This window comes from Panthera onca, chromosome C1 (assembly GCF_046562875.1).
Source record: "Panthera onca isolate mPanOnc1 chromosome C1, mPanOnc1 haplotype 2, whole genome shotgun sequence".
In the NCBI taxonomy this organism is placed as follows: Eukaryota; Metazoa; Chordata; class Mammalia; order Carnivora; family Felidae; genus Panthera; species Panthera onca.
In genome coordinates this window covers 69938799-69961483 of record NC_138346.1, presented here as the reverse complement: position 1 = coordinate 69961483, position 22685 = coordinate 69938799, and the positions used below count along the sequence as shown (strand labels likewise).

General features: G+C 36.1%; 1 protein-coding gene across 3 annotated transcripts in view; it reads right to left on the bottom strand.

Annotated features, from left to right (window-relative positions):
• KCNH7 (potassium voltage-gated channel subfamily H member 7) overlaps nucleotides 1-22685 on the bottom strand; it is a 477468-nt gene that overhangs the window by 128953 nt on the left and 325830 nt on the right. For all 3 annotated transcript variants that reach the window (XM_060621108.3, XM_060621109.3, XM_060621110.3), the window contains exon 4: nucleotides 2822-3250. In XM_060621108.3, the coding sequence (XP_060477091.1) occupies nucleotides 2822-3250 (429 nt within the window). The remainder of the gene's footprint in view (nucleotides 1-2821; nucleotides 3251-22685) is intronic.

The window sequence follows — 22685 nt, the reverse complement described above, 5'->3', positions numbered from 1 at the left end:
AATCAGTGATTTTGTGGCTAAAAAAACTGTTCTAAAGCTGAACTATAAAATACCCTCTGAATTTATTCACCGATAACCAGACAACTGTAGTATCTGTAAGCAAGTGATACTTTTCTGGAAACTAACATAGCTTTGGTGTGGGAAGAAAATGCAGGATGTCCCCACTACTGAGTGTCCATGTATAGAACCTGAATTGAGAAATCCAGAAATGTGAAATCATCCTTTCCCATAATTGTATCAGCAACTATGTTCGAAATGAAGACTACATAAAATGGAAGCAAATAAGGTGAAATCATGAAATCTGATCTAACCTCCTCAGCACCACTGTCAAATCATAGGCGAAGTCTATACCACACACTGATCATGTGCCATCTAATATGGAAGAATGGTATTAAGACTGTAACTCAGGTTCTAGGCAATAAGGCCAATTTCTGAAAAGCCAGGATGATTTCTAAAGATGCTTACACTAACGGGACGAACTAAGCAAAATGTATGTTAGTCATTTGAATCACCCTATTGGATTTATTAAATTTCGGCTATATGATTCATTGCTCATAGATCAAATTTCAGCAATTTCATTCAGTCAGGAGATATTGAGCATGCAATCACTCCATGGTATGGGGACTTAGATGACTATTCAGCTTGGAAATTGTCCTTGATTTTATTTTCCTTTTGACCTTCTTTAGACTACAGATTAAAAGGGATGTGCTACTGGCTTTTGTCCCATATATAGTTTCTCAAACCTATCTGTGGAAAACCCTTCTGTTTTTGTGATACTGATTTATCTCTTTTTGAATTCTTCCTGGAAATTCTGCCTTCTGAATTCTCTTCTGCCTTCTCATCTTCACTGTGGCCTTTAAATAAAGACCCCCACCTGATTCAAGTATTATGGAATATAATCATTTTCTGTTGTGCGCGGTTTTGAAACATAGTTCGGGAGCATGGTCCTCTCAGTGTGGCACCAACACTTATTGAGTTCTTGCCATGAGACAGGCGATTGTGTTGGATACTAAGGGTGCCAAGCACACTATGCCCCAGCTCCTGTGATGGGGGAGCTCACAGAAGCATACTTACGGCTTTGTGTATCCCGCAGAAATGACAGACTTCTAATACGAAATAAAGGTAGAATGTAATAAATGCTATCATAATGTGCAAATGCTGCTTTGCACATTAGGGTGTAAAATCATTGAGTTCTTTTGGTTTGGGAAGGGGAAATGGGCCCTGAGGACTGTGAGTGGCAGGATGAGGAGGAACAAAGTAGAGAACAGATATTCCTGGCAGAACAAACTAATGAAGCAAAACAATGTGTGACGCATGTTTGGGAAAAAGCAATTACCTTTGTGCAGGTTTATACATAGTAGGGGAAGGAGTCCTGCAGAAGCTGGAAGGAAGGCTTGAAAAAGAACTGTGGCCAGCTGGCAAAGTGCCTAGTACCCTACATTAAGAGCCCAGTGATCAGATGCATGTTTTAAGAAGAAAACTCACAAAAGCAGCAGTGATGATGGGAACGCACAGACATGGATACCACAGAACAATGGGCCGCTCAGGAACCTGAACTGCGGGATTTAGAAAAGTGGGACTGATATATCCATTCAACAGGTACTCTGAATCTCCGAGCCTCGGGGAAAGCTCGTTGAGTCCGCAGACTCAACACAGGAAAACACTACCACAGGAAAACACTGAGTGGTGGACTGTGGGCTCTGGAGAAAGGTGGTCCTGGGTATGCAAGCCGGCTCCGGAACTCTTTAACCTTGGAGGAGTCATATATTTAGCATATCTAAGCCCCAGTTACCTCATCTTTAAATGGGGCTTAGCAATAATTCCTAACTCACAGAGTTGTTGTAAGAATTAAATCACTTCATGTGTGTCAAACATTTTCAATGCCTCAACACATAGAAAATACTCAGTAAAAGTTGGCCATCATCATGTTAATGATGATTTTTTTTGTCGCTGTCTTTTTAAAAAAATATATTTATTTATCTTTTTGGGGGGAGAAAGCGCAAGTGGGGGAGAGGTAGAGAAAGAGGGGCAGAGGATCCGAAGCAGGCTCTAAGCTGACAGGCTGACAGCAGTGAGCCCGATGTGGGGCTCGAACTCACAAACAGTGAGATCATGACCTGAGCCAAAGTCCTAAGCTCAACTGACTGAGTCACCCACGTGCCCCTGTCATGGTCTTTTGAGCATTGCTGCTTTCACTACCGGCTAATGTAAGAATGTGAACACAAAGAGGCCAGGGAAAAAGAAACGAATTCTAACTTGTTCTGACTTTGGTTTTCAAGTTTGGTCTTCCAATACTTTCAGGGATTACTTTTTCTCTCTAAACCTTTCCCCTTCTTCCTTCCTACCCCATCCCTACCCAATCAGTTTATAGCTTTCTGATTGGTCGCTACACCACATTTTACACACCTCTTTCTTTGGAAAGATTTGGTTAATAAAAGAGTCCTGTGAAGGCACATCACTCCTGCTCAGAGCTTGACTATTTACTAAATGCAGCAAAATTAATTATGCTTGAGATGATAGTGTCATCACCTAAGCACATCTTATATTAAGTATTAATTAACACTCCATAAAGTCGGCAGATAATGGTTATCATACCATTTCAGAAACACAGAAAAGAAGCTAGAAGAAACCAAATTATTCACTAGGGTTCAAAGAGGAAAATCAGTAACACTTCCGGATATAAAATTCATAATTTGTAATTGCTGTAATTTACTCACATTTCTTCCCCCAAGGCATAGGCATTAATGTCAAAATTAAAAACTATGGAAATTACCTTTCATTACCCATTAATATATGTTTCCTTATTTAAAAAAAAACATACCTTCACTGGCATGTCGGTCTCTAAATATGTTCTTGGGGTGGACACTGAATCCTTCTATATCATGAACCGAAGAAGCCCTCCGTATACTACAAATGCTTTCCTTCGATCTGGAATGAGTCAGCTGGGAACTTGACTGCAGCATGTCAGGGTACAGTCGGTCCCATTGCCTTTTGGGAGAGGAATGGTCAAGAGGTCCCGATATATTCACCAAAGGGGAACATTTGCTGGGCTGTATCAAGGCTTTTGTATCATCTGCTTCAGAAGGGCTGCAGCTCTCTTTTGTAGGAGACTTGAAGTGCTTCATGGCTACTGAATCATCGCTGTGTTTAGATGAGTCAATTACTACCACATCCGGGTCTTCTTGTGGTAAGGACTGCTTTCTGTAAGTGAGAACTCTCAGACCAGGGAATTTGAACCCAAAAAGTTTCCCTACAAGTGGAGACAGGAAAAAAGAAACACATTATAAGACAAATATATAGATATATACAATCCATATACACATCCATATATACATATATATACTATATATGTACAAGACATATCCCTTAAGAAAAACAAACAAATGAACATCGTTGACTCATACTTAATACCATGTAATAAGATTTATTAATCAATACTGAATTAAGTCATCCACAGTTGGAATGAGAGATATTGTCGAAAATTTCTGAGACTGATTACCATAAAAGCAGTAAGAAAATAATAAAAGAACGTTGTCATGTTTCTGATGGTTAAACAGATATACTCCACTGACATGAAAGCATTACTTGGATGACATGACTTTTTTTGTTTCAATAAATTAAAGACATGTTACACATTATTGCATATAACATATTGTTAAAAACACTATACATCCATTTTTAAGGGATTTGGGGGAATTTTACGGGAATTTGAAGGGTAGAATACAGTTTGGAAAGGAAAAGAAGGGATGGGACACCATAGGCAAAAGGGAGGGTACTGGAAATATTATAGTGCATACGTGTGGAGTGGAGGATAGGGGGTGATTGTACTGGAAGAAGGGAGGGAACGAGGTGGGGATAAGAAGTTGGCCTGACATATCTAGAAGGCTTGTATTAGACAATACTGTGACTCATGTGTGGATTAGAAAAACAGGGTCAGCTGTTTATGAAAACATTCCTCATTCCATTGGAAAATCTTTAAAGGCTTTACGTTTCAGATAGAGATGTAAAGATAAGAATTTCTCTTTCCTGATATATATTTTTTTTGTGTTTCCAAAATATGAGAATATGGCATGAAATGTTATCCTTATCTCAGTGGATGAGGCTTAAAAGGACAACCAAGTATAAACATTCAAAGGTGAGTTTTAAAATTAAAATATTAGCTAATAAATGCATAAACTCACTGGCAGTAAGAATGCAAATCAAAACAAAAACATGTCATTTTCCACTCTTTAATTTAGCAGTTAATTGGAAAAAACAAACAAACAGATAACATGTAGTGATGGCAAAAAATGCTGGTGAGCATTCTGGCACTTTGATGGTGGGATTGCAAATTGCTACAAATTATTTCAAAAATCATTGTGCAGTATCTATTAAAATGAAAACATACTTTTCATTTGACTCAGGAATCCCAATAATAGGATAGTACAAAGGCACAGAAATAAGACACAGCCTGGATATCCATTAGAAGGAGAATGATTGAATAAATTATGACCTTTTTATACTTTGGAATCTTATAATGCTCTTTAAAAACCATATATATATATATATATATATATATATATATACATATATATATATATGTATATATATACATATATTTTTATTAGAATTAGAAGTTTATTAAAATAAAAGTGTTAAGTGAAAAAGAGTTTCAGTTTAATGTTTGTGACATTTCATTAAAAATAATAAAAGACTTTATTTGTCTGTAGAAGTAGTATAGCAATAGAGAAAGATGTGGAAGAACACACATCAGACCCGTAATGTTGACTGGCTAAGTGGGTTTGGAAGCAGAAGGTAATGTATTGAATTCTTCTGTATATATTTTTATTGTTTGTTACATCAAGCATCCATGCATTCCTTATAAACTTTTAAAAAACTGATGAGGTAAAACTTTTACTTCTAAAGAATGAAGAGATAAGACATAGCCTCCAAACAATATTGTGTAATTCAAAGCTTGTCTAAGTATTGTCTATGAGAAAACGCAGAGTTTCTAATCTCCATTGCTAGTGCAGTGGTCTATGTTCAAATCGCCTGATGGCTTGACAATTACACATTGCTCTTCTAGTCAATCATTTGGAGTCTTTGGGCTACGATATTATCTACCTTATATTCTTTAGGTGTCATGGGCACCATTATTTTTAATACATTTATTATGAACTTTCCCTCAGTCATAGGATGGTTTTAAAACATGGAAGAACACTTCCAAAACTCATGGATTTTTCTGTATTTTATTTAAATAATTACTCTTAATTACTCTTCCAGTAAATGTCTTACCTATACACATAGTTTCCATTCCATATTTATTTAATCCAATGATTCATAACTACATCTCCAGGCCAGACCTTTTCTCTTAGTTCCAAACCTGCATATCGATTGGCCTCATTGACATCTTCACTTAGAAGTCTTAAAAAGACACCTCAAAATTCCATAGCAAATCCAATCTCATGATCCATCTGTCCAATTCTAGCCCTTCTTCTCTGATTAACATTTCTCTTTTCCAGTGGACTGTAGGCCTCATGAGGGCAGGGACCCTGTCTATTTTGCTTACCAAATCCTACCTCTGACAGAATGCCTGAGCATGGTAAATGAATTTCTATCATCTATAAACAGATCCTAAACTGACAATGTGCTTCAATTCTGAATGTGGAAAACTAAGATACTTAATTACTCTGGCCAACTTAATTGGATAATCTTAGCCTTCTGGAATTGTATTGACCCATGTTTACCAAAAATGATTGATTAAGTGGAACTCAATAGCTCATGGAAATGATGAACTCTATACCCTGCCCTTTATACCCGATTCCAACTCTACTTCTTAATTTTACCTTTTTCAGAGGTTACTAATTGCTACCATTCTGGTTTTAGAACATAAGACAGAAGTGTTTTCAAATTCTTCATTTTATGTAAACAATTACAGAAGATTTTAGAATTAAGTTGGCTACTTTATTATTTTTTTTAATGTTTATTTATTGTTGAGAGAGATAGAGCATTAGTTGGGGAGGGTCAGAGAGAGAGGAAGACACAGAATCCGAAGCAGGCTCCAGGCTCCGAGCTGTCAGCACAGAGCCCGACACAGAGCTCGAACTCAAGAACTATGAGATCATGACCTGAGCCGAAGTCGGATGCTTAACCGACTGAGCCACCCAGGCGCCCCAAGTAGGCTACTTTATTACTGTAAGCTTTCATTTGTGGGCTAGCAGTTAATAGTGTTAAATACAACTGTAATATAATTTATCTTTCTGGTAAAAAAAACAAAAAACAAAAAAACATGACACAATGCACAGACAAAATCCACATATGGTCCACTTTAAGTTCTGGATTAATAAATTGTAGGTGAGAGTAATCAATCTATGCAAATAAGATTAAATAACAGTGTACCAGAGTAACTGTTTTGCAAGCATTCCTACATAATTTTACCAACAACTCTTATATGCTCAAGTAAATTGCCAAGTTAAAAATCAGTGAACTGCATCGAAGTCACTTGATTAGTTTTTAATGCCCATGGAATTGACTTATAAAGCAGTTTACAAATCAATTCTGCAAGCTTATTACAATGCACTGAAGGTCAATGCATACTTTTATTCATTTTTCATCAGTTACATTACCCTCCTCCTTTAAAAACCATTCACTGTGTTTCTTAAATTAATGGCCACACAAGGCATTTAGCTTGCTCCTACAGTTTAGTCATATCCAAGGTGGTACAGATGGTCTTTTCTGCATCACTAGGTTAATATGACCATGTTATATTGCATTACAGATTTAGTTGTCTAACCGCAGCTCATCCGGAAAGAATACACATTGAGAATTTTGCTCAATGCTAGCACTTTTAGGCATGAAATATAAAGCATGGATGAGTATAATCCTGTCATGGTTCTTAACACTGAAAAATACCCTTATAAGTTAAGTCTCCATATTTTACCATATCTGCTTTCTAACTGGACAACTAAAATAGTACTATTTGGCCTTTCATCTATTAAATGTTTTATAAATCTGAAATAAGAATGACAGATTAGGAGTTTTTACACATTTTTTACACATTCTCCCAGTAATTATAAGTTTTAATAAACTGCTTACACAAACCTGATTTCGTTTAAATATACCATTTTCATCTAAGAAGTATCTAACATGCATGAATGAATGACTGCTACAAGGTCTTTCTCAGAACATGTCACTTTTATGAAGCTGTTAAATGTAATTTTGGAAGCTTCATCTTCATGTATCCTGTGTCATATTTAACTGAGAGCTTTTAACTTCTCACCCAAGTAGGTACACAGTTAATCAATTATCTTTCTCTTTAAAAAAGCCTGGAATTATGACTCCAATCGATACATGCAAAGATGTTAAACACTTGGCTCAAGGCCAAACAGGAAATCAGGGTAAAGTCAGAATAAAACAGCAACTTATTTTATTTAACTTCAGTTTTACCCAAGATTTGGTGGTTTCTTGGGCCATAAATATCCACCTGAGTATTTAATGAGAACCATAATTCTCCTCTAAATAAATGTAGATAAATGCATACACACAATTTTATTTATGACCTCTGAAAATGAATAACAAAGTTCCCTTCCCTCAACCAAAACCCTTCTTCTAACCTCCCCTAGGATTGCCTGGGATTAGTTGACTCTTAATATTCCTTTTCGTTCTGAGTTTCTTTGTTTATATATTTATGCTATTCATAGTTCCCACAAATTTATAATGATCACAGCTACATTTCTGCCCTATCTCCTGTGGTAATGGGTAATGGGACTTTAGAAAATAGTTGTACTAAACTTTTCCAAATGAAGAAGACCTCGTTAACCTGAACTGCTCTTTCTCTTTCCTTCTCTCTTATCCTGGGAGTTGTTTCTTATCTACTAGCATTTGGAAGGAAACAGTTTTTCTAATTTAGGAATGAATCTGGGAATATTAGAAATAACATTTCTCGCAGAAAAGCAAATATTTCCAAAAAGTCCTCCACATACTGCTAATCATTGAATTTCCTCACAATTGCCAATTCCCAGTCATTTCCTGGGTTCAGCTTCTCTTCATTGCTGCAAACTCTTAGAACTTTGATTACCTAATAATTTTACCAGGGGTGCCTGGGGGGCTCAGTCAGTTGAGCTGGTGACTCTTGATTTCTGCTCCTGATCCCAGGGTCATGGGGTTGAGCCCCACCTTGGGCTCTGTGCTGAGCATGGAACCTGCTTCATGTTCCCTCTCCTCTTGAATATATATTAAATATGTATTCTCTCTATCTTAAATATGTATTAAATATATTTAATATACTTATAGTATCAGAAACAACTTACTCTGGCTTGGTTCTGCTTAGTTGAATTATGGACTAAAAAGTAGAGAGAAACTTAAGTTCAAGCAGCCATGGAAACTAGAGAATATAGTAGGGTAAGGAAGGGACATGCTTGGTGGGGGTGGGAAATGGGGGATGTCGTGAAGACGATGAACAGAGATGTTTTCCTCTCACAAAGGAGTACAGGTAGTGGGAGGCTGGATCCCTGAGACGCGTCTTGTACCAAAGGTCTTTATGAGGAGTGTTCTCAGGAGATATGCCTGAGAAAAGGGATTAAGACAGGATTGGGTTAAACTCTCATGCAAATGCAAAGGAAGCTTCAGCCAGCCCTCCAGGGGGCTCAGGATCTAGAACAGCCCTGCAGAGTGATGCCACATTCAAGTCAGGGTATTGGTCTTTGTCTCCCAGCATCAGCCAGTCACCTGCTACAGCTACCCCATGAGAAGGTCCATAACCTGCGTAAGGCACTTCCCTGCCTTGGACCACAGTTGTCAGTGAGGAGCAGAGCTGTGCACACTCAGCAGCCAATATTCCCAGCTGCGAGGCTGTCCTAGGCCTGAGGAAGGTGTCTGGCTGAGTAGCACCGTGCCCACAGCGCAGAGCAAGAACGATAGCCATATTTTGGTCTGAAAAAAACTATAATCTGAATTAAGCCTACTATCAGCTATTATCACACCATAAGGATTTGTGAAGTACTGTTGATGTACCTCTCTAAAATCACTGTATTCACAACCTGACACTTAAATTGGAAGCCTTAAAATCACCGTGAGATTTTTCTCCAGCTAAATAGCTCCAGATGTGCAGAGAGACATGACTTTAATCTCTGAGTCAGAGAGAGCAACAGACTGAATCTGATGGGAGAAACAGGCAAGATAATTGACTTATCTGCCTTGTCTTTTTAGGCAGAAATTTCCATCGAGGCACCCTGCAAGGAGATGAATCTTTCCTACTCCCAAGTGTGTAATGAATATATGATGTTGCCCATAGGCTGCTAGAATAACGCATAATATTGTCAAAGAAGGCAGTAGGTGGCAGTTAGACTGGGAAAAAGGATCACTCAGTATGAACTCAGCGCTGACCTGATTAGCGGGTGACAAATGGGGCAGTGCAGCCAATGAAATCCTGATACTAGTGACAACAAAAGATCACCAGGGGGCCCATGGATCTAGTAAAGCCAAAGCTAAATGTAGGACCCTTTAAGGGGACAGAGATGGTCAGTAATGCCTTGAAAAACTAACTCCTAGGGTGACAGATACCAAGAAAAAGCAGCAACGTACAATGAGGCAGTAAGTGTGAGACCAAATTGGAATCTTGAAGCAAGGCAAGTCCTGACCCAGTACCGCATGGCGCACATGTGTGGAGGTGGGGGAAGTTAGTGCCGCAGCAGCAGCGAGAGCCATTACGGGAGCTGCAGCAGCAACAAGAACTTCTGGAACAGGGTCACAAATGCTGATGATGTCTGAGACACACTGCTTCCAACCTAGCCAGGTCATCATGAAAGCCAAGAGGCAGAAAAGACAGGTTTGGGATAAGGGATATAAGGCAGAAAACAGGACAAGGTGGTGGACTGCTTTTAGCCACCCAAGGTTAAAATATCTCAGGGAAAAGGGATTGGAAATGAAAGCAAACACATCGGTAGTATATGTAACTAGTAAGGTTTCTATGTGATAAATACTTAATAAATCAATGTGTGTCTTATTAATACTGTTATTTTATTTCTCTCCAATAGATTTCTTCCTTTTCCAAATGCCATTAGAGAAGCCATTCAAACTGTGTGAATGTAATGACACTTAACCTAAATTGACCTGGGATGACCATATAGTCATCACATTGACAGGGACTCTCTTGATGGAGTATTCCAAACACAAATGGTACAGACACCAGCTACCCAAAGGCAGTATGACCAGAAACTGTCCCTGATTTGGATGTTGCTAGGTAACAAAATTTTCCAAATGATATGTACACGAGGAGTTTCTGGCATGGATATGTCGATTTAGACGGTCATTAGCATTCATTATTAATAAAGAGATAAAACATAATTTTTTTCAACTACCAGCAATTTTCCTGATCTCAGAAATACGTCTTTTGCCCAAATCCTAGAGGGGAAATGTAATATAAAGTTGATTGCAACCCGTGACGGAAATTTTCCTGGACTTCTTTTAGCAACCATGTCATAGTTCCTTTTTTATATCAAATTTAATCTTTGAAAAGAGGAAACTTGCAAACCCATGATAATAGTAAATATTAGTTACGTTGTAAAACCTTTAATTAAATTCATCTGAATAATAGATTGTTTCCATAGTAATGCTCACTGAGGGGGAAACTCTGTATTACTACTACAGCTCTTCATCTTTGAATTAAAGAATAACTTTCAGCTCCAATGGAGAATAGTAAAAACACTGCGAATACCCTTTTAGAAACCAGTATATAGAAAATTTCTTTGTTCTTTAACTTGAGGTCTGAAAACTGATATGCAAATTTGAGGGAGTAATGTAGCTATTCAGGCAAATATATATTTTATGTGTCAATTATTCAGAATATTGAGTCCAAAGCATACGAATACATTTTTAGTGGTTTAAATTAGTTAGATAATTGCTTAAATTACCAGCTGCATTTTGTGTGTATAGACTAAGCTGTTGTCAAAGCTTTTAGAGTAATTCAAACTTTTCTTTTAATAAGCACAAAAGTAGAAATTCTCCTTTGGTTCAGACAGTATGATTTTAATCATTTCAAAGATAATGGAATCTCCTTTGTCATACCTTAATAAGATTAAATTAGATTAAAAAGTTCACTTTTGAAAAGAACTGTAAGAATAAGAGACTATAAAAACTTAACTTTATTATACTTTTACATTTAGTTTCACTTAAAATTTATCTTTATAGTTTTATGTAAACATTAATTAACATAACCCAGTAGTTTTCAGATTTTAGCAGGTATCAGAATGACCTGAAGGGTTTGTTAAAACATAAACTGCGAAATTTCTGTCTCTGAATCAGTTGTTCTGATGTAAGGCCCAAGAATTTGCATTTCAAACATGTTGCAGGGTGATGCTGATGGACTTACCCTTGGGGAATCATTGATTAATGCCCATTCAGTAGGAAAATTAAAAAAAAAAAAAAAACCTTAAATTATTCAATAAAAATAACTTATTCATTTTTTTAAATTTTACAAATATGTATTCGATACTTACTATTTGCAAGAGGTTAGGGATGCATGGAAAGGAAAATAACATCCCTGCTATGTACTAGAGGTGAAGGGTTCTTGGCCACTTTAAATAAGGAAGGTGTTTTCCAGTTTTCTACAGACCTTACCCTTCTCTCTATTTTTATTCATGGCTTTTTTCAGTCCTTTATGCTACTTGTCTAGTAGGCAAATGAATATGACCAATGTTGTAGTAAAGTCAGGCATGATGTCACAGAGGCAGGAACAGGTACATTTTTCTGGGTGAGTTCGGAACCCTGGACAGATGAAGAGTTCTTTGGAGCAAGCACCCTAGAGGGATGAAGGCATTCAAATAGAGGGGCTACCATGTTGTACAAACAAGGTGGTATAAAGCATGTTTCAAGGAACCACCACTGAAATATGGGATGTGATGGGGTGAAGGGATAGGACATAAAGCTAAAGAGGTATCACAGATCAAACCACAGGTGTTTTGTATAATACACAGGACTTTGGAGTTTTATATTGTTAGTAACAAAGAACCATTTAAAGGATATAAAAAGATGGGTATTATAATTTGATGTAAAATAGTGTGACATGTGATCCTGAAGAAAAGAGGCTGAAAGCAAGGATACCAGTTATGAGACCCTGCATCAGCCCAAGAAAGATGTGTTGTGGGCCTACTAGGCAATTACAGTGGGCTGTACAAGAGATAGCCACAAGGTGCACTTGACCGAATTTGATCACTTTCGTTGGGAGAAGAGATGATTAAAGATTAGCATAATCCCCATGTTTCCAGCTGTGGTGGCTTGGATGACACTGTTTGGGATGTATGAAGAGCGAGAGTTTTTGATGGAATGGATGGATGGTAACTGGAGATGGAAAGATAAGTCTTAACTTGAAATGCTAAATCTATAGAAATTTAAAAGTCTTCCAAAGGAGATGCCCAGTGGACAGTTGGATACATGACGTTCTAAGTGGTAAGGAAAGTCCAGAGAAAGGTATGGGCTGGAGATACTGATTTGTGAGGGAGTCTTTACCCTGTAGGTCATGGATAAGTTTGCCCATCCAGGGTATATAGAGAAGATGACTAAGGAGAAGAATACTAAGAGTAGCTATTGGGAGATAAACAAACAGCATTTACGAGTAGAGTAAGATGAATAAGAAAATGGTATGAAATTGGCTGACACAGAGATCGAAAGAAACAAAGGAGTATGGTGTCATGGAACATAAAACAACAGAGAGAAGAGAATCAGATTTAATAAGGCACATTCAACCTAGAGGGTAACATAGAGAGCACAACATAGAGAGTTCAATTATAGTGAGCAGAGAAATGAAGGAAATAAGAGAAGCAAATGAGGAAGTATGGGAAGTCTGAAAGCTTGGAAGAGACAACATAAATGAAGAAAGCCAGATAGAAACAAACAATAAAGACAGCTGAGGACTATCGCAAACTGGAGAATGCAGGTCCCATCAAAAGGTGTGGCCAGTATTCTGTTTCAGCCTATTGCAAACACATAGTCAGATACTTGTGTTTTTCCAAAATAAGCCAGAGATCTTCATTTTAGATGTCATATTCCAATTTTTAAATGTTGGCAACAAACTTAACTAATTAAAAGTTTGAGAAAATATTATGAGATATAATCAATGTGTCTGTTGAAGTACAGGCTATTTTCAGCAGCATGAGTGCGAGCCAAAGGGAAAGAGCCAGTGAAAATATTGGGAGCGGCGGGTGGGATTGGTGAGGTTTTGAAGGAATGGAAGAGAGAATGGGTTGCAAGTGGAATCTAAGCCTCAGTTAACATTATTGGGACATTTTTGTTGAGAGTGGGCTTGTTAAAGGAGTTCCTGCCTGTACCCTTCCCCTTGCTCTGAGGTGTGGGAAGTGAGTTTATTTTTGGGGACAAATGAGTGATTTAAGGTTAAGAGTGACTAGAAGCCAGATGAAAGTTTAAAATACTTGCCAAAGGAAAAAGTTCAAAGATCTGAAAAAAAAATTAAGATCTCACGTACAGTTTTGACTTGCAGTATAATCATTTTTAAATTAAAAATGACAAAGTTCATCATTTTTCTGCAAGTAAATGAAACAGTGTGGGCCTGTTTTCTTGTTGGGAAGTATTTAAAGTTTAGTAAAATGAGAACACTTCAGAGATTTGTGATAGTGATGGTAAGAGTAAATTAAATAGATTTAAATTTAAACAGAAACTATTTTAAATTGATAAAAGGAGTGAAAATGTTATTAGTTAAAGTTTACTTGGGGATATGAGCTTAAGATCAATTTTCATAGTGGCTCAAAGTGAATCTTTGGTTTTAAAATAAGATGAAAACATAGAATGCATCTGTTCTCTGTTTGGATGTATAATGTTAATCAAGACTTTTTTGTTTAATTCAGGTTGCCCTAACTCCCTTGAAAATTTTTTTAACAAATTAAAGTGTGTGTGTGTGTATGTGTGTGTGTGTGTGTGTGTGTGTGTGTGCATTTGTGAGTCAGACTGGTGATCCTAGACTCCCGCTATAAAATAGAACTCAACATATAAAGCTCAAATATACTTGTAAATAATTTAAATGAAATGTTGATATATTTTAGTTAAAATAACAAAGTGAAAGTCTCTTAAATTTGATGACTATTAACTTTGAAATTAATAGTGTTACCAAAAACGCATAATTTGGTTATCCCCTACATCGTGCAAATATTTCACAGGAACAGATATTAGAACAGAAAAAAAGAACACATTTTCCCCATTCCATTAATTCTTTTAGATGTGGCCCCCTTTTAGTTGGTAGGAAAAGTACAATCTTCTCTTCCATTTGGTATCATTTCCATTCTTCAGATTTTAGAGCTTTTACAGAAACCATCAATGAGAAAAGACTTAGTTGTACATTTTATTTGGAATTTATACTTTTTACGTGGCAACTAATTGACTCAATGATGCAGTGTTTATCAGTTTGGTAGACTTTTCAGTATAGTACTCTCTCCTGTACTTGCTCCATTTCAGGGTAAATAAGTCATTTATCTGTGGCTGGTTCTATACCTTTAACCTGTGAAAAATTAGTTTTTCCCATAGAAAGCTGCTCACTTTAGTTGGATAGGGTTCCTTATCCAGAAATTAGGCATTTGAATTGAGAAACGATTCACAACTTCATCTGATGCAAAACAAGTCTCTAGGTTTCCAGAATTTTCTCAGCCTTATTGATCATAGTCCCTTTTTATGATACATCTTTTCTATTGTGCATTTACCTTCTTTCCTATTGCTTCTCTATTTAAGACTTCATTCTTCTCACTTGCATTTCTTGTGTTGTCACTTCACAGGTTTTCCTTTATTTTGTCGTCACTTCAGGAGAGGCAGTTAAATTTATAGAAACCCACATCTTCTTAAACAAACAGTAGCTTTTTCTGTATTACTCTCATTTAAATCCCAACACTCAGGGGCATACACTCCCACCCACACACTTAAGTGCTTCTTTTTTTATTTATTTAAATTTTAGTTGTTTGGGGTTCCTGGGTGGCTCAGTCAGTTTAGCATCCAACTCTTGATTTTGGCTCGGGTCATGATCTCACAGTCATGAGAGAGCCCTGTGTTGGGCTCCACGGTCAGCATGGAGCCTGCTTGGAATTCTCTCTCTCCCTCTCTCTCTCTGCCCCTCCCCCACTCATTCTCTCTCCCTCTCTCTCTCTCTCCTTCTCTCAAAATAAAAAAACTAAATATTAAAAAAATAATTAAACGTGAAAAATTAAATTTAGTTAGTTAACATATAGTGCATTATTGGTTTCAGGAGTAGAATTCAGTGATTCATCACTTACATACCATACCTAGTGCTCAACCCAACAAGTGCCCTCCTCAATATCTATCACCCATCTAGCCCATCTCCCACCCACATCCCTTCATCAACCTTCAGTTTGTTCTATATCGTTAAGAGTCTCTTGTGGTTTGCTTCCCTCTCTTCTTTCTCCCTCTCCTTCCAATAGGTTCTTCTGGTTTGTTTCTTAAATTCCACATATGAGTGAAATCATATGGTATTTGCCTTTCTTTGATTGACTTATTTCATTTAGCATAATGCATTCTAGCTCCACCCATGTCATTGCGAATAGCAAGATTTCATTTTTTGATGGCCGAGTAATATTCCATTATATACATATACATACATATATATATATGTGTATATATATATATATATAAAGCTTATATATATAATAATATATATATAATCATATATATAATCTTATATATATATAATCATATATATATAATCATATATATATAATCTTATATATATATATATATATAAGATGTACCACGTCTTCTTTATCCATTCATCAGTCCATGTACATTTGGGCTCTCTTCACAGTTTGGCTACTGTTGATAATGTTGCTGTAAACATTGAGGTGCATGTACCCCTTTGAATCTATATTTTTGTATCCTTTGGGTAAATACTTAATAGTGCAATTGCTAGATAGTAGGGTAGTTCTATTTTCAGTTTCTTGAGGAACCTCCATACTGGCTGGAGTGGCTGCACTCCAGTTTTCATTCCCACCAACAGTGCAAGAGGGTTCCCCTTTCTTTGCACCCTCACCAACACCTGTTGCTTCTTGTGTTGTTAATTTTAGCCACTCTGACAGGTGTGAGGTGGTATCTCCTTGTGGTTTTGATTTGTATTTCCCTGATGATGAATGATGTTGAGCATCTTTTTATGTGTCTATTAGCCTTCTGGATGTCTTCTTTGGAAAAGTGTCTATTCATGTCTTCTGTCAATTTCTTTACTGGGTTATTCATTTTGGGTATTGAGTCTTACAAGTTCTTTATAGATTTTGTATACCAACCCTTTATCAGATATGTAGCTTGCAAACATCTTATCCCATTCCATAGGCTGTCTTTTAGTTTTGTTGATTGTTTCCTTTGCTGTGCTGAAGGTTTTTCTCTTGAAGAAGTCCCAATAGTTCATGTTTGCTTTTGTTTCCCTTGCTTTCAGCGACTTGTCTAGTAAGAAGTTGGTCCAACTGAGGTCAAAGAGGTTGCTGCCTGTGTTCTTCTCTAGAATTCTGATAATTTCTGTCTCACATTTATGTCTTCCATCCACTTTGAATTTATTTTTGTGTATGGCATAAGAACATCCAGTTCCATTCTTCTGCATGTTGCTGTCTAGTTTTCCCAGCATCATTTGTTGAAGATACTGTATTTTCTCCATTGGATATTCTTTCCTGGTGTTTGAAGATTAGTTGACCATATAGTTGTGGGTACATACTTCTTATTTAGGTAAGAAATTAGGCATATTGAAGGTTAATATGTTTCTTCAAAAAGAAGTGTATCAAAATTTGATTTTCTTTTCTTTATTTTTTTGTTTGTTTTAGTGGTCACCACTGGAACAACAATGTTTGAAATAGCCAATATCAGTATTTTACATGGATAGGAAAATTATACTTTAAGGAAAAAAATTGGCAGGATTTTCCCCCAGATCAGAAATAATACAAAGTAGAAACTGGATAGTATCAGAAACTACCAAGTTCAATTTGTCTCTCTTTAAATTTTCTGCTTGATTTATCAACTCTTCAAAAATTAACATCAAGTAAAGGAAATTCCTCAGCATAACATGACAGAAGAGTATAATCAAAGCCAATATACTGGTTGTAAACAATGGGCCTTTGTAATGTTCTGGAAACAATTTTATCTGCATATTTATACTTTCTCCAATGACTCTGTATATGAGCTGCGGTGTAGGGAAACCACTCATATTCACAAACTAAAAACGAACCTCTACTGAATTTGCTATGGCTTATACATGAGATGCTATTTTAATCACAGTGTAAAATTGCATAGATTATGTATTACATCCTGAGAGCTACCGTATAGATTATCTTCCATTCAAGGAATCCAAGTTTCAATTCTCCATTTGTATTTCAGTTTGAAATGAATACTTTATTTATTTTTTAAATTTTTTTAATGTTTGTTTATTTTTAAGAGACACAGAGACAGAATGCGAGTGGGTTAGGGGCAAAGAGAGAGGGAGACACAGAATCTGAAGCAGGCTCCAGGCTCCAGGCTCCGAGCTGTCAGAACAGAGCCCGATGCGGGGCTCAAACCCACGAGCTGTGAGATCATGTCCTGAGCTGAAGTCGGACGCTCAACCGACTGAGCTACCCAGGCGTCCCATGAATGCTTTATTTTTAAAAAATCCCCTTTTTTGCTATGCTGCTGATACACCACTCCCTTTTTCACTTCCATTCAAATTAATGGACCATGCAAGATAACTGTTCTATGGGAAAAATGAAGAATCTGTGATGACGATGAAGAAAAACATTAGGCATCCCCAAAACAACAGATTTTATTGACATTCATGACCAAAATACAGGCTGACATTACCTAAAGTATACTCTCAGGAATCATTCAGTAATGACTGAATTGATTAGTGGGAGATATAAAGAAATAAAAATGGTCATCAACTTAAAGGAACAAGACTTTAGTATTACAATATATTTTTTAAAGTACCTCAATTTTGTTTTTAAATATGTCACCAGGGAGACTGACACATAGGTGATTTTGATAAAAAGTTTCCCCCCCGAGTGTGATATTGTTCAGAGTAAGATATTTAGTATATTGGAATCATTTTACATTAATATATTTCTCCCATTATTTCTTTAATATAACACTGTACTAGCATCTGGACATACCTAAGGAAGTACCTGATACTATCAAAACTTCTCAGCTGGTATAGATTTAATTTAGTATTATACTTAGGTTTACAATATAGGCTTTTGAAACTGTGTTTTTTATTTTAGTTATAGCTTGCTGTCTGAATTTATGTATAGAATAACAATTTCTTTTTTAAAATATTAAAGTTTTTTGACAAGGCCTAGCTCCCTACAGACAATAACAGATCCCTAAATTTCGATGTCCTCACGGATCTTCCTAAAAACAACAGAGACCAATAAATGAGACAAGTAAAAGTATCCATAAATTATGCCTAAAAAGTAATTAGAGACAGAGACATTGCACACTTTAATTTACATATAAGCAGGCAAATAAATTCCTAAGAGCAGCAGAATTGGTTCCAGAAAGCACACTGCAATGGAGTTCAGCAGAAGCTTAGTGAAGAAAAGGGGAGTACAAAGGTCTCCTTGGGGTGACGGAAAACACATATCAAATACGGTTAACCCACAGATGAGGAGGAGGACTCTGCACTGTGTAAGAAATCCTGAGAGCAGGTCTGCGACCTGAATGGTCAGAAGACTGGTTACTAGATAAGACGATAAAAAGTAACTTGAAAAGTGCACAAGACCTCAATTAGCAGCTTTGGAAAAACACTGCTTCTTGGTGGGGGGCGGGGGGAGGAAGACTAGTGGTGAGCACTGAATATATTTCACTAGAAATTTAAAGCCAAAAAAAAGAAAGTGAGGGGGCGGCTGGGTGGCTCGGTTGGTTAAGCGTCCGACTTCGGCTCAGGTCATGATCTCATGGTCTGTGAGTTCGAGCCCCGGGTGGGGCTCTGTGCTGACAGCTCGGAGCCTGGAGCGTGTTTCAGATTCTGTGTGTGTGTGTCTCTCTCTCTGCCCCTCCCTTGTTCATGCTCTGCCTCTCTCTGTCTCAAAAATAAATAAACATTAAAAAAAATTTAAAAAAAAGTGAGACGTATGTAAACATTATGGCCTCTGACCAGCTAGAAATACTGAAACAAAACAAAATGAGAGGAGAAGAAAATGTAGAAAAAGTTCACTGAGTACCTTGTTGGTAAAAGTTGGGAATAAAATAATACAATTTAAATTGACAAACTGAATGGTAGAAGCCCATTCTTAGGAGTGCAAAGATAAGAATTAGAACAGATAATATTATTAACTAAAATTACATGGTGGAAAGGGAAGGAAAAGAGTTACAGGCTAATTTTATTCTTGCTCATAGTAAGGAATCAAAATACAGTGTCTGAGGGAAAGGAGGAGAGATTAAGGACATTACATAAAATTAAAAATACAAATATTCTCAAATATAAAAACAAAAGCAAAAACAAGAGAAAACAAACCAAAAACACACAGTTGGAGTTTAAAAAAAAAAAACAAAGAAAACATAACATAATGAAATGTCTCAAGAGAGTATATTTAAGTGGTGCTTGGGTGGCTCAGTTGGTTAAGCTACTGACTCTCGATTTCGGTTCCGGTCATATCTCACAGTTCAAGAGTTTGAGGCCCACAGTGGGCTCTGCGTTGACAGCAGGGAGTCGGCTTGGGATTCTCTCTCTCTCTCTCTCTCTCTCTCTCTCTCTCTCTCCTCTCTCTCCCTCTCTGCCCCTCCCCCTCTCACATGCACTCTCGCTCTCTCTCTCTCTCTCTCTCTCAAAATAAATAAATAAATAAACATTTAAAAAGAGAGTATATTTAACATAGACTATATTAGTACTAAGAAAAAAGTTATATCAGTAAATATAAGTACCTGTTATAATTACAAATTAAAAGACAAGTATTATTTTTTTCTTCACTCCACAACGCATAAAAAAGCACAACTAAAACAAAGAAAGACTAGAAGATGGTTTAAATATATAAACAAGAAAATAAAACTGAAGAAATCTTTGAAAAGTAATAAAAGACAACTTTGCATAATTGTGTTAAAATAAATTCTTTAAATCTACATAAAATTCTTGAGAAATAACATTTAGTAAAACTGATACTAGTTGAGATGGATGACTGGAATAATCCAATCTCTGGAGAAAAAAAAAAGGAAATTTGTCAAAAAGCTACTCCACAAAGTAGTATCAGACCTAGAGGATTTCACAGGGAAATCATACTTAACTTTGCAAGTTCAGATAATCTCCAAATTATTTGATGGTTCTGTAGCACAGACCATAGAAAATAATCTCCAGATTATTTTCTGAAGGAATTATAGATTGATACCAATACCTGATGAAAGTGCACATAGACATACACACAAATTTCAGGTCAGTCGCCCTAAAGAATACTAATGTAAAGATCTTAAATTAATTTTAGATGAAGACAGGCCAACTGCATAGTACAAAATAAATACATCATGGTCAATAGTGACTCCTTTCAGAGATGCACAAATAGTTCGATGTCAGTAACTCCCTTAATAAAATTTATCGTAAAAAATAAAGAAAAACAATAGCACACTCATTTCAACAGATGCTGAAGAGGAAATTTACAAATTTCAACACCCATTCTTAATAAATATAAGTTAATGAAAAACTGCAAGTATAAAACACATACAACTCAAACCAAATACTGTCATTTGAGTGAATATAAACACTTGGCATTTACACAAAAATCAGGAACAAGGCATGATGTTTACCATCAATGACTTTTTCATAATATGTTGGAAGTAATAGCTAGCACAATTAAACAAGAGAAAACTATTAGATGTATAAGAATTGGAAAAGAAAATGTAAAACAGTCTCTATTTGATATGATGGACACTTGAAACATTCATAAGAGTCAATGTAAAAACCACTGAAAACTAAGAAAATTCACTAAGACAGTAGGATATAAAACTAACATTCTAAGAAAAAAAATCATTAGCCTCAGAAATAATCAGAAGATATAATGAAAGAGAAGATCCTATTTATAATAACAGCAATAACAAAAAGTTAAATGCCAAGTAGCAAACTACAGTGTAAGAAAAAATTTTAAACACTTCTGAAAGACACAAAAATTAGACTTAAAGATGAAAATACATATAATATTCTTGTATAAAATGACTCAACATCATAAAGATGTTAACATTCCTCAAATTAATTTATAAAAGTAATGAGAATCCAATTAAAAACCCAAAGAATTTTTTCCATATCTGAACAAGTTGCTTCTAAAGTTCATATTGAAAAAAATTTTTTTTTAAAAATGGGGCGCCTGGGTGGCTCAGTTGGTTGAGCGTTGGACTTCGGCTCAGGTCATGATCTCACAGCTATTGAGTTCGAGCCTCACGTGGGCTCTGTGCTGACAGCTCGGAGCCTGGAGCCCGCTTTGGATTTTGTGTTTCCCTCTCTCTCTGCCCCTAACCCTCTTGCATTCTGTCTCTGTCTCTCTCAAAAATAAATAAACATTAAAAAAATTAAAGTTCATATAAAATTTTTAGCAAGAAACAACCCCAAACTCCTGAAAATTAAATTCAAGGGAAGCATGTCATATCAGAGATCAACTGTATATTTAAAACAATATGATTCTGAATGATAAATAAGCCAACAAAACCGAAGACAAAGTACAGAAATATACTCAAGCAGATAAAGGAAGTTTAGTGTGTGATAAAGGTGGCATCTCAAATCATTGCTGAAAAGATAGACTTTCTAATAACTGATGTTGAAACAACTGGAGAGCCATTGCTAAAATGATAAATTAAATTTATATCTTGCACTATAAACCATGAAAAACAAAATATATCAGAGATACTAAAAAAAGAAAAAAACATACAAGTTCTAGAAAAAGATTTTTTTGCAACCTTGGGATGGTGAAAACTTTTCTAAAAATGGCTCAAAAATTCAGAATCAGCAAAGGAAAAGGTTCATTAATTTAGCTACATTACAAACAAACAAGAGAAACAAAACCATTGCATGACACAAATTAGGAAAAGTTAAAAAAAATATTTGCTGGGGAAGAGATTTGCCACTTATTTTACAATTTGAAAGAAAAAGACAAAAAATGTATACAGGAAATGGACAGCTGGCAGAAAAACAAATATCTATAGTGCTTAAATATATGAACCTCATTCGTAGTAAGAGAAATGTAAACTAAAACTAATTGAGGTACTACTTCTCACCTATCGTAATGATAAATATCGAGAAGACTGACTCCCTTTGTTAGCATGGCTTTAGAGAAAAGATCTAATAAATTGCTGGTGGTAGTATAAAATGGTTCAAACCATAGGAAGGGGAGTTTAGTTGTATCTTAAAAAATCACATATGCATTTACCCTTTGGCCTAGGAATCCCACTTATAGACTCTTACCCTGAAGATAATTTTCCACAAATATACATGTGTGTTCGCAATTCATTCTGGCATTATTTGTAATAATCAAAATGTAGAAACAACCATCAGTAGGGGACTAGTTGAATTAACAATGGTATAACCAAGTCAAATGGCTTTGAAAGCTATTGATCAATTCTGTAAGGCACCAAAGAGTAACAGCAGCTATGACTTTGTTTAATATAAATTTATTTTACCTAAAATGCAAACATATTTTGAGAACTGACTCAAAATGAAGAATGTATGAAAATTACTACAGTAGCAGAATATCAACAGCATTACGTGCATGTTGCCT